Source organism: Physella acuta, unplaced genomic scaffold (assembly GCF_028476545.2).
Source record: "Physella acuta isolate Inbredline_101_S28 unplaced genomic scaffold, ASM2847654v3 ptg000601l, whole genome shotgun sequence".
In the NCBI taxonomy this organism is placed as follows: domain Eukaryota; kingdom Metazoa; phylum Mollusca; class Gastropoda; family Physidae; genus Physella; species Physella acuta.
Window position 1 is genome coordinate 50,063 of NW_026732120.1, and position 13,708 is coordinate 63,770.

The 13,708-nt window shown below is 40.0% G+C and overlaps 1 protein-coding gene across 1 annotated transcript in view; it reads right to left on the reverse strand.

Annotated features, from left to right (window-relative positions):
- Nucleotides 1-9,882, reverse strand: part of LOC131947622 (poly(rC)-binding protein 3) — a gene marked incomplete at its 3' end in the record, with an annotated part of 57,496 nt that extends 47,614 nt beyond the window's left edge. Inside the window, exons 1-2 of the mRNA XM_059308849.1 lie at nt 9,688-9,882; nt 1,312-1,792 (exon numbers count right to left, since the gene is read on the reverse strand). Of these exons, the coding sequence (XP_059164832.1) occupies nt 1,312-1,379 (68 nt within the window). The remainder of the gene's footprint in view (nt 1-1,311; nt 1,793-9,687) is intronic.
- Between the last annotated feature and the right edge of the window lie 3,826 nt (nt 9,883-13,708).

The following is a 13,708-nucleotide window of genomic DNA, read 5'->3' on the forward strand; positions in this document are numbered from 1 at the left end:
TGACAGTCATTTAGTTGGTCAGATGACAGCTAATGACAGTCATTTAGTTGGTCAGATGACAGCTAATGACAGTCATTTAGTTGGTCAGATGACAGCTAATGACAGTCATTTAGTTGGTCAGATGACAGCTAATGACAGTCATTTAGTTGGTCAGATGACAGCTAATGACAGTCATTTAGTTGGTCAGATGACAGCTAATGACAGTCATTTAGTTGGTCAGATGACAGCTAATGACAGTCATTTAGTTGGTCAGATGACAGCTAATGACAGTCATTTAGTTGGTCAGATGACAGCTAATGACAGTCATTTAGTTGGTCAGATGACAGCTAGTGACAGTCATTTAGTTGGTATTGGGGGGGGGGGGGTAGGGTAGTTAAATGAGGGTAAGTAGTATATTTGATTCGTATTGTTTTCTGCATATACTACTAGCCGTCCTGGCAAGGCACTGCACTGGCCTCTGTGAAAAAACTATCTGTAAAGGACCGTGACTTGTGTGTTTATTAAGTAGTATATACCTGGCATTGCCTAGGTTTAGGAAATATTTTACTTTTCCAATTAAATTTCTATGTGCTAATATGGAAGTTTGAGAAAAAATAACCCTAAGCCTAACACTAATTCTAAACTTAACCCTAACCAGAACCAACCACTACCAAAACCAAAACACAAACGCAACACAACGCAACACAAACTCAAACAATCACAGACACAAACGCAAACAAACACATAAACACAAACGCAAACACAAAAGCAAACGCAAACACAAACGTAAACACAAACGAAACGCAAGCGCAAACACAAACATAAACGCAAAAACAATAACGCAATTGGAAACATAAACTTAAACATTAAAGAACAACGGCTTCTAAACTGTAATTGATCAAAAATAATTATTAATAAACACTATATTTTGTTTTTAAAATATATAAACGGTCGTATTTAAAATACCTGTGTTATACCTACCGCATTGCACTTTATCAAACCACGCTAATTAGATAATTGTTTTTTACAACATCAAAACAAACAGTACATTGTAAAATGAGATTGTAGATTGAATACGATAAATATTGAGTTTTTTGGAAATGTTCAATTTATAATTTTGTACAAGAATGATCAAGTCGAATTTTTTAAAATATATGCATGTTTTCCACAAATATACATACAGTCGCATAGTCCATTTGAGCTTATGTATTAGATAAATTAACGAGACGTTAGTGACACAGAATGTCTATGTCACATACATTCGTTGACCGTCTGACGTCACACCAGTTTTAGATTGTCTGACGTCACCAATGATTTAAGCCCTAAACTTACCTATGGCTTGGCGGGAAGTAAATAAGGTTTTCATGGGAGAACCTCATTTTTTGTGGGAAACTCCACATACGGGCACTTCAATGTCTAAATATAGCACAGAGGAAACACCGCATACGGGCACTTCAATGTCTAAATATAGCACAGAGGAAACACCGCATACGGGCACTTCAATGTCTAAATATAGCACAGAGGAAACACCACATAAGGGCACCTCAATATCTAAATATAGCACAGAGGAAACTCCACATACGGGTACTTCAATATCTAAATATAGCACTGAGGAAGCACCACATGCGAGAATTTGGCAGTCGGATAGTATCACAGAGTAAAAAACACTTTGAGCAGCTAATTCCACAATTGTTTATGTCCAGAGGAGTTCAACTGGAACAAATCAAGTTCATGTTTTTTTTCTGACGTCACCCTGTGGTCACCCTGACGTCACCTTGTGGTCACCGTTTTAAAATGTTACTTCCGGCAAGATCTGACCAAGAAAGGAACGGAGAAGTAGTGTCGACGGTCAGATATTTCACGCGATTTGAATTCCTAGCTACCGTCCTAAGCTAACAACAACCGTCCATTATTTTAAAGCCCTGGCCGTCCAAAACTCGACTAAGCCACTAACCGTCCACATAAAAAACCTTTAATAACCCCCTTCCCCCCAGCCGCCAACACACATCCCTTTCAATTAAATCATAAACAATCAATCGATAGATCGATGGGTGAGCCGGTTCATGATTTCTTTAATTGAAACAATAAACAAAAGCATGATATCGATACTTGATCAATACAGCCAGGGTGTTACTATATTTAGAGTGGTTTATCTTATCGACAACTTATACACAAGGGGAAGCTTAGTGTAGCTAGGATTTGAACCCACAACAGAAGGTTGGCTTCATCAACATTGTAACAACTCTTTCTGTCAGCTTATCCGTGTCATTCATACAGACCATGCTGCACACCATGTGACACACCATGTGACACACCATGTGACACACCATGTGACACACCATGTGACACACCATGTGACACACCATGTGACAAACCATGCTACACACCATGTGACACACCATGCTACACACACCATACCACTGTAGAAAGACACGTTCTATCACACACATACGACACATTTTATGTGACACAAAACACATCATAAAGTATACAATCATCACACACACAACATAACATATTACACAAAACATAACATACCACACAAAACATAACACATCACACAAAGCATAACATATCACACAAAACATAACATATCAAACAAAACAACATATCACACAAAACACAACATAACACACAAAACACATCATAAAGTATACAATCATCACACACAACATAACATATCACACAAAACACAACATATCACACAAAACACAACATATCACACAAAACACAACATATCAGACGCAGGAAATTACACAACACAACTTAACACACACACCTCTAACACACTCCCTGAATCACACACAAGAATTTACACACACCACGCGATAACATACACACACCTATAACTATAACACACAACACACCTACACCTCTACCGTGTACGACCCCGGGCCTACACACTACAACCGCCTCGCGTCGTCACCTAATTGTGTCACACTTACACACCTCACCGTGATCAAAGAAACACACCAATCAAACCGAACGGATCATTCACAGGTCGGTGTGTGATCACACAACCGAACGGATCATTCACAGGTCGGTGTGTGATCACACAACCGAACGGATCATTCACAGGTCGGTGTGTGATCACACAACCGAACGGATCATTCACAGGTCGGTGTGTGATCACACAACCGAACGGATCATTCACAGGTCGGTGTGTGATCACACAGATATTCCCCCGACCACAGACGCCATTTTCAATATCCGGCAAGTGCGGTGAATTACCCGGCTATTACCGGCTACGACAACCGGCAGAGCCGTGCGGCTGGACGGCTAGCAGAAATATCGGGACGTCGTCAGCTATGGAGGGTAGGGATGACGAGAGGGTGGGGGAGAAATGAATGTATCGATTGGTCCTGTAGCGGTCACGTGCCTGATTCGCCACATTGTATTAAATATCTTGATGTGATTGGTACAGGTGGGTTAGAACAATAGAGGTAAGTGTAAGTGTAAGTGTAAGTGTAAGTGTAAGTGTGAGTGTGAGTGTGAGTGTAAGTGTAAGTGTAAGTGTAAGTGTGAGTGTGAGTGTGAGTGTGAGTGTAAGTGTAAGTGTGAGTGTAAGTGTAAGTGTAAGTGTAAGTGTAAGTGTAAGTGTAAGTGTAAGTGTAAGTGTAAGTGTAAGTGTAAGTGTAAGTGTAAGTGTAAGTGTAAGTGTAAGTGTAAGTGTAAGTGTAAGTGTAAGTGTAAGTGTAAGTGTAAGTGTAAGTGTAAGTGTAAGTGTAAGTGTAAGTGTAAGTGTAAGTGTAAGTGTAAGTGTAAGTGTAAGTGTAAGTGTAAGTGTAAGTGTAAGTGTAAGTGTAAGTGTAAGTGTAAGTGTAAGTGTAAGTGTAAGTGTAAGTGTAAGTGTAAGTGTAAGTGTAAGTGTAAGTGTAAGTGTAAGTGTAAGTGTAAGTGTAAGTGTAAGTGTAAGTGTAAGTGTAAGTGTAAGTGTAAGTGTAAGTGTAAGTGTAAGTGTAAGTGTAAGTGTAAGTGTAAGTGTAAGTGTAAGTGAGTGTAAGTGTGAGTGTGAGTGTGAGTGTGAGTGTAAGTGTGAGTGTGAGTGTGAGTGTAAGTGTGAGTGTGAGTGTGAGTGTGAGTGTGAGTGTGAGTGTGAGTGTAAGTGTGAGTGTAAGTGTAAGTGTGAGTGTGAGTGTAAGTGTAAGTGTAAGTGTAAGTGTAAGTGTAAGTGTAAGTGTAAGTGTAAGTGTAAGTGTAAGTGTAAGTGTAAGTGTAAGTGTAAGTGTAAGTGTAAGTGTAAGTGTAAGTGTAAGTGTAAGTGTAAGTGAGTGTGAGTGTGAGTGTGAGTGTGAGTGTGAGTGTGAGTGTGAGTGTGAGTGTGAGTGTGAGTGTGAGTGTGAGTGTGAGTGTGAGTGTGAGTGTAAGTTAAAGACGTATTGTTGTTGGATTCAATCTAGTTGAGACAGAAGCGATGAAATTAACTTTTTCAGTGTTGATGCACTGGGTTGGCGTGGGAACTGGGAAGAGGGGGATGGAAATGGGAGATGGGGAGGGGGGATGGTGGCAGACATGTGTCATATGATTGGAATCTGGCAGAAACCAGAGACACGTGACATTTCAAATGACACGCGCGCGTTAAGGTTTTATCGACCGTCCTAAAGTGCCACTAGTACTGAAGTAGCCAGTCGCAACCACAAGTTGACAACCACATGTTGACAACCACACGTTGACAACCACAAGTTGACAACCACATGACCGTCCTAAAGTGCCACTGGTACTGAAGTTGCCAGTCGCAACCACAAGTTGACAACCACATGTTGACAACCACACGTTGACAACCACAAGTTGACAACCACAAGCTGACAACCACAAGTTGACAACCACAAGTTGACAACCACATGTTGACAACCACAAGCTGACAACCACAAGTTGACAACCACATGTTGACAACCATAAGATAACAACCACAACTAAACACACACAGGAACAACCACGACCTAACCACAACTAACCACAAGTTACCAAACACAAAACACATTATAAATTAGGGTAAACTCAACATTCTTTAATTTCAGTGAAAATGCCACCCACCACTAACACAGTTATAATCCCCTCCTCCCCCTCCCCTCCCCCTCCTCCACACAGTGACATAAACTATTTCCTAACCGCGACAATAAAATAAAACCACCATCAAAACTACACCATCACCCACAGACTTAAAAGTCTACAACAGCCACACTCTGACCACAGTAAAACAACACACCGCCCCTCACCCCAAACAACCCTCCACCCAACTCCCCACTCACCCCTCCACTCCACCCCACCCCTCCCCCCTCCACTCTACACGATCATGTTTTAAATCCGACAAGAGAAACCAAAATCGCGAGGATGGAAAAGCTCTCAATTTTGACTTCATTTATATTTTAGTGCCGGTAATAATGACGTCGAATACCTATTTCAAAACACGGTATCGATTTTTTCCGCTTTATTAAGATCCTAGGATGATGGGAATGCTTCACGTAGAACGGTATCGATTCTGTTATACTTTTATTTTTTTTCATTCTGCCGGGTCCTGGTAATCGAACTTTGGAACTAGGGATGTATTCGATTATAGACTAATTGACCAAATTGCGAAAAGTTTTTTTTTGTCGTCTGTTGGTTCTGGCTCCGTGGTGGGGTGGGGGGGGGGTGGGGTGGGGGGGGTGGGGTGGGGGGGGGGGTTGGAGTAGTGATAAGTCTGTCGATGGATGATTTGCAAGTCAGTGGATCAGTGCCTAGTCGGTGGAGCATTTTAAATTTATTTTCAACATTTTTCATCAATACATTTAAGATTACCAATAACAAATAATAATAAAAGTTGAAAAAAAAACTTTATCTTAACAGTTTTGAAATTAAAAACGGGATCAATGTTAGATTCTGCAATCATTGCGTTTTAAGTTTACGTAAAACAATGCCCGCTATCAAAACGGATAACCTTTCAATTTAAAACATTGGACACCATTTAGCCGCTCATGTTCAAAGATTGTTTGTGATATATGTATCTTATTATTTCTCCCTAGCCAACACACGTTCTACACACTGAGAGCAACTAGGAATTCATTTTAACTTTTAAATATTCCACCTCACTCTGGGCATTTCAAATATACCAAATTTTATACAACATTTTTCAAATATCCACATTTCAAATATTCAAATCACATTTCAAATATACCACCTTTTATACATCATATTTAAAATATACCACCTTTTATACAACATTTTTCAAATATATTACCTTTTACACCAAACATTTGAACAGCGAAAACTAGACCTACTTATAGTTTTATTTCATAGGAATTGTGAAGTAAAAAGTATTTTTAAAACATTACTTTTTACGCTCACATTTTTACACTCAAGCACATGTAATAAAACTCTGTGAGTGAGCAGTGAATTGGGGGAAACAGCAGGCGTACTCGAGAGAGTGAGTTCTGGAACATGGGGTCATATGTAACCCCCTCCCCCCAGTCGGTCTGCGCCCCTGGGTCTTATGGCTGTTGTTTTTCTTAAAGTAGTTTGAGAAGAGTCATAGGTTTACAGCTTTTAAGAGTCGGGTAACATTAGGGTAACATTCGGTTAATAGTCGGGTAACAGTCAATAAAAGTCGGGTAATAATATTCCAGGAATAAGAATTTTCGCTCTTTTATCTAAAATATCATTCTTAAAACACTCTGGAATTTTCTAAATTATTAAGCGAACACATAAATAAAAGACAATAATAATTAAGTCTTAACTTTTAACAATAAGCAGGGTTTAGCCTCGTGAAATAAACAGATGAGAATTGGGATATTACCTAGAAATGTCATAATTCTGTAACAAATTTGATGGGATATTGGCTAGAAATGTCATAATTTTGTAACAAATTTGATGGAATATTAGCTACAAATGTCATAATTCTTTAAAAAATTTGATGGACTATTGGCTAGAAATGTCATAATTCTATAACAAATTTGATGGAATATTGGCTAGAAATGTCATAATTCTATAACAAATTTGATGGAATATTGGCTAGAAATGTCATAATTCTTTACCAAATTTGATGGACTATTGGCTAGAAATGTCATAATTCTATAACAAATTTGATGGAATATTGGCTAGAAATGTCATAATTCTGTAACAAATTTGATGGAATATTAGCTAGAAATGTCATAATTCTGTAACAAGTTTGATGGAAATTTGGTTAGAAATGTCATAATTCTATAACAAATTTTATGGAAATTTGGCTAGAAATGTCATAATTCTATAACAAATTTGATGGAATATTGGCTAGAAATGTCATAATTCTGTAACAAATTTAATGGAATATTGGCTAGAAATGTCATAATTCTGTAACAAATTTGATGGAATATTAGCTAGAAATGTCATAATTCTGTAACAAGTTTGATGGAAATTTGGCTAAAAATGTCATAATTCTATAACAAATTTTATGGAAATTTGGCTAGAAATGTCATAATTCTATAACAAATTTGATGGAATATTGGCTAGAAATGTCATAATTCTGGAACAAATTTAATGGAATATTGGCTAGAAATGACATAATTCTGTAACAAATTTAATGGAATATTGGCTAGAAATGTCATAATTCTGTAACAAATTTGATAGGATACTGTCTAAAATGGTCTAAACCCTTCTCCTAATGTCCTAAAGTAAAGTAGATGTTAGCTAGTTAACACTCAGAGGGCATTCATCATTAACTGGAGTGGAACCCCGATTTTTACGAGGCGAACGATGCCTTTAAAGTTTACCGCCGCATCAACCACATACAGTAAACTGAGCAGCCACTTCGGTCAAGTGCTGTCTACAAAATATAAAATTTTATTCCTCCAATAGGGTAACATTCAAAGTGTTAGATCTAAGCCGGGAGGGTAGAGGTCAAAGGTCGGCTGGGTATTGGGTCAAAGGTGTGCTGGGTCTGGGTCAGTTTTGCACCTCGAAGACCGCCGTGACGTAAGAATCGGATTCTAAGAGTCAACTACAATTGTAAGAATACTTGAATGTACGTGTGTGTAGAAGGTTAGCTTAAGGCTGGTCATGATATGTGTTCGTCTTTGTGTAAGGCTTTTGTAAAGTAATACAATCTAAGCTAAATTTATAGTTTTATACAGTAATAAAGTCTAAGCTCAATTTACAGTTTTATACAGTAATACAATATAAGCTCAATTTACAGTTTTATACAGTAGTATAATATAAGCTCAATTTCTACCTTTATAAAGCAATCTAAGCTCTATTCACTTTTCCTATTCGTTTAATTTATAATCCCCAAAAATGTTTTTTTGTGCGGGAAAAAAACCCTAACATTACCCCCCCCCCACCCCATTAATGCAGACACTACACTTAAACATTCGGTGAAACGCGCCCCCCCCCCCCTACCCCCTCGCTACCTAGAACATGGCTTACATCTCCAGGATAAAGCAGAGCATTGTTTCATGCTTATCCCCCCTCCCCCAGCGTTTGGTGCCTGTCTGCTAGTACAAGGGAGGGGTGAGGTTTGTTTGGGGGTGGGGTGGGGGTTATCGGCGACTCCAGGCGGGCGCCGGATCATCTGATGACCAGAGGACGAGCACAGACAGCAGACGGCTCACGAGATCCCCCCCCCCCCACAGACAGCAGACGGCTCACGAGATCCCCCCCCTCCCCCCCCCCCACACACAACAGGTTTATAAATATACGGGGGAGCAGATTCTGGTTTTTTAAACGTTGGGTGGCATTCATAAGGTGTGGTGGAGGTGGTGGCATTCATAAGGTGTGGTACAATTGTTGGTGGAGGTGATGGATTCAGGTGTTGGTGGAGGTGGTGGATTCAGGTGTTGGTGGAGGTGGTGGATTCAGGTGTTGGTGGCATTCATCAGATGCAGATTATAGCAAATAATTTATGCCTTTACCCAGGGGTCAGAAATTTGTTGTAAGGGTGGGGGTGGGGGAAGGGGTGACAGTTTTTAAATAAGTAAACACGTATTTCACAGATAATTTGTTTAAGAACTATACGCTTTAGCAAACAAATCAATTTTCCGTCCGCTGATTTATCTGCTAGCAAAGTTTTCCTTTAATTAGATGGGCTTTATTAATTAATTTAAAAAGTCCCAAATGGTCGACAGCCGCCGTTAATGACCCATGAATTTAACGTACACAGATTATATTGTAAGTTATTTAAACTTACGTAAACACTACATCTAAACATTTCAACTCTGGGTGTAACGTGTTTGACATTAAAACAAGAGATCGATCAAAACAACACGCATACATATACTATATATATATATATATATATATATATATATATATATATATATATATATATATATATATATATATATATATATATATATATATATATGGGCCTATAATATGTTTATATAGAATAAACACACATGCATTTGTAAATAAACCGTTAAGTATGTAGATATCTAGAACTGAAATAGAACCAAACATGCTTCTAACAGATGCAAGTACCAGCCGGGTGTAGATAGAGAGAAGAAATGTGGAGGAAGAAAGTTAGCGTATCACGTGATCTAGGAGCAGAGGCTACACGTGGCCAAGAGTAAGACGAGCCGTGTAATGCGATTAGAATTTAACACGGCCGTCACATTCGTGTCAATATGATCTAACTCACGAGCGAACACCCCCCCCCCCCCCTCCCCCACCCTCATCACCACACGTGCACAGATTGAGCGAGGCCGCTATCACTTGGTCATTCATCGATCGCAATACAAGCTACAGTTTAATGAGTACCACGTGACTGTGTTGTTGTTGTTGCCACAGGATCAAGTCAGTCGCGTAAATTATCCATGAAAAGAAATATCACAACAAGTATCACTGAGAGAACACGTATCACTGCTGGGCGAGCGAGTGGATAGAATCCAGGCAAGTTTATCCATCGAGTGAGCTCTTCACACTGGGCCGACAGGCAGGCAGGCAGGCAGGCAGTGAGCAGATGGACACGCCACGCCACGCGATAAATTTATTCAATCTTGGCCTGGCTCCGTATGTAAACAGAGGGCTGGACGGGCAGTCGCTCGGGCGATACCTCAGGTATCGACGGCTGGACGATACCTGGGCGGGGGTATCGATTTTCGGCTAGGCGAATCGTATAAACATTAGATACGTTGTAAGGCGGTGGTGGGGATGTGGGGTGGGTGTGAGGTGGGTGTGAGGGGTGAGGTGGGTGTGAGGGGTGAGTTTGACCAGGTGGGGGGGAGGTGGGGTGGGTGTGAGGAGGGTGTAAGGGGTGAGTTTGACCAGGTGAGGGGGACTGACGTGTTACATACTGACTGTAAAATCTGCTCAACAATTGAAACTAAGTAGTCTGTGAGGCATCTATTCTGTGTTAATGGCCCCCAGTGGTGCATGCAAGCAGACCCTTATTTTATATTTTGTGTTGAGGGACCCCCAAGGGTTTCTTAAATGTGGCTATCGAAGCCAAACAAAAAAATAAAAATAAATAATAGTTCTTTTTATTTTTTTTGTTAAAATTGATTTTTTAAAGTAAAAAACTAAAACTATACAAAATATAATTCAATAAAATCGAAGTTTTATATCATAGAAAAATGCCATGGTGATTTTAAAAAGATGAATTCCTTAGCCAACCTACCGCTAAAAATAGCGAAACAAAAAAAATTCATTGCACACGATTTGACCGCGGTTTGTTTAAAATAACAATCTGCCCTTGACCTCAATACCGTGACAGGTTTAGCCTACATCAACAGTCTGGTTTTAGACTGCTGGTCTGACAATAGCGTGATAGGTTTTAGACTGCTGGTCTGGCACCAGTCAGGTATGACACAACTGGGACGGGTCAGTTACAGGTGAGATTCGAACACAGACCATAAGGGTGGCAGGGACCTTTACCATACTAGAGTTGTGTACAGCATTATACCAGGATACAGCCTATGTGTAGCATTATACCAGGGTGTAGAGATTTATACCAGGGTACAGTCGGTACAACATTGTACACAGCGTGTATGTAGCATTGTACCAGGGTATAGTCTGTGCACAGTATTGTACCAGATACAGCCTGTACAGTATTGTACCAGGGTACAGCCTGTGCAACATTGTACCAGGGTACATCCTGCACAATATTGTACCAGGGTACAGCCTGTATGTAGCATTATACTACGGTACAGCCTGCACAACATTGTACCAGGGTACAGCATGTGTATACTCGAACATTTAAAATTAATTTTTGTGAGATTTAAATCTACCGTTACACATAAACACATCAGAACAATGTCGTGCCCAATTATCCACACTCTCACTGTTCCATTAATTCATATCGTCAATGTTTAATGAATCTGTGTTTTAGCATGATTAATTAGACCTTGATTACAGTGTTTCTTTCATTCATGTATGAAGCAGACTAATAAAAAAAAAAACGCACGCTCGAGTACGACTCCAGTAATCGCAGCTACCCAAGTAATCGAAACCACCCGAGTCTGCTCACACGAGCACACACAAGCCGACCGCTAGGGACAGGTAACTCATTAGACCCAGTGTCTCGGCAAAAGGGAAACAACCTCGCGTCTTTAGCTCGTACTTTCACTACCTCCATGTGTAACGTTATATCCACGCTTCGCTCCCTTTCATCCTTCTGCAGTTGAGCACACACTTTCGCTCACACACTTTCGCTCACACATGTTCTCACACACATGCTCCCACACACATGTTTCGCTCACACACAACACCCCGAGTGATCACAGCGTCCTAGTGTTGTTCCCACCCCAGCCCCGCCCCACCCACGGGCCTGTATTTGTTTAACGTGGCGGTCTGTGTAATTCATTACCAGGTCGGCGTGCGAGATTACATTTGATGTGGTGGTCTCACGGGTAGTACCACAGTACTTCATCATACTGTTAACTTAACCACACCGTGTGGTTAACTTAACCACACCGTGTGGTTAACTTTAGCCACACAGTGTGGTTAGCCGTAGCCACATCGTGTGGTTAACCTTAGCCACACCGTGTGGTTAACCTTAACCACACCGTGTGGTTAACCTTAGCCACACCGTGTGGTTAACCTTAGCCACACCATGTGGTTAACCTTAGCCACCCCGTGTGGTTAACCTTAGCCACACGGTGTGGTTAACCTTAGCCACACGGTGTGGTTAACCTTAGCCACACGGTGTGGTTAGCCTTAGCCACATCGTGCCTTTAATAAATTGAATTGAACCACACCGAGCAACCATCAACAAAATTTAACCTTTTATCCAAGCCTAACTCATTGTACTAAAACACTGCCTCCACACATCCACTGCCACCACACATCCACTACACCACACATCCACTACACCACACATCCACTACACCACACATCCACTACACCACCATCAATATCTTCATCACTGTCTTTTTATTCAATCATTTTTCAGTGTTGATTGAAAGGGAGACAACTCATAAAAATATTTGAAAGTGTTTCAGGTGACAAGTATATTGTCACAGATTGGTAACCATGACGACCAAGTGACAAGTATGTGACTAGTCACAGATTGGGTACCATGACCACCTAGTGACAAGTATATTGTCACAGATTGGGTACCATGACCACCTAGTGACTAATCACACATTCAAGTCCACGATGACCGTTCATTTGATATTTACAGTTAGTGTGATACATCCTTAACTTGCGCCATTATAACAAATACTATTTAATTATTGTATGTATTTTCAAGGAAAATTACAAAACATAATACAAACTAAAACATTACAGACTAAAAGAATGAAATATTTATTAAAAGCAAAAAATTGTAAGAACAATAAATTAATGAGATTTTATTTTTTTAGTAATATATAATTTATAATGAAGCTTTTTGTGCCTTAAATGTTAGATCTATAAGGACATGAGCTTATGTATTTATTTAAGGAACAGATAACTCAAAATCCATTGAGGTCCCGATTTATGTATTATTCAACTAACAGATAACTCAAAATCCAATGACATCCTGAGCTTATGTATTTATTTAAAAAACCAATGACACCCTGAGCTTATGTATTTATTTAACGAACAGATAACTCCAAAATCACGGACCAGAACTCATGAATAAAGAAAGTGTTAAAAAAAGAATATAGAAATTATGAGTCCAGCACGTATTGTCCTAGAGAGCCAGGACATCGCAGGACACAATTGGTTACGAGTAGCGCTCGAGAGGGGACACGATTGATTACCCCCGTCAGGGTGGGGACGGAGAATCAGGGGACGCCATTCATCAGGGTCTGGCATCGATCGCACGGCCGTGGCGCGGGGCGCGGAGGGCGTGGGGGGCGGAAGCGCCAGGCACAGTTAGTCGCCCGGTCGGAGTCAGCGCAGGAAATTTGCTGTTGGGGTGGGGGGGGGGTAGTGCTGCGGGGGTGGGAGTAGGTTTGTAGTTTTTGGTCAGTTGATGATGTTTAGGTCAGTTGGTTGATGATGTTTAGTTCAGTCAGCTGATGATGTTTATGTCAGTTGGTTGTTGATGTTTGTGTGTGGTAAAGTTCAGGTCAGTTTGTAGTTATATCTAACAGTTTCCTTAAACTGTTTTTATTTGCCTTAAATGTGACATTACTTTTATTTTGTATAATTTAATGTTGAGGTAAGGGAAGTGGGGACATTTTATAGTAGTTTTCCTGGTAACACAATCTTCTGAATGTAATGGTTGTCATTTTGGTAAATTAAATGTTCTAATTAGCAGAAGCAATTATGTGTTGTGGGTGCCATGGTTTTTTTTTAATTCTTTTTTTTTTAATAAATTAAGCTTATCATGTTTTTAACAGATAACGAATTT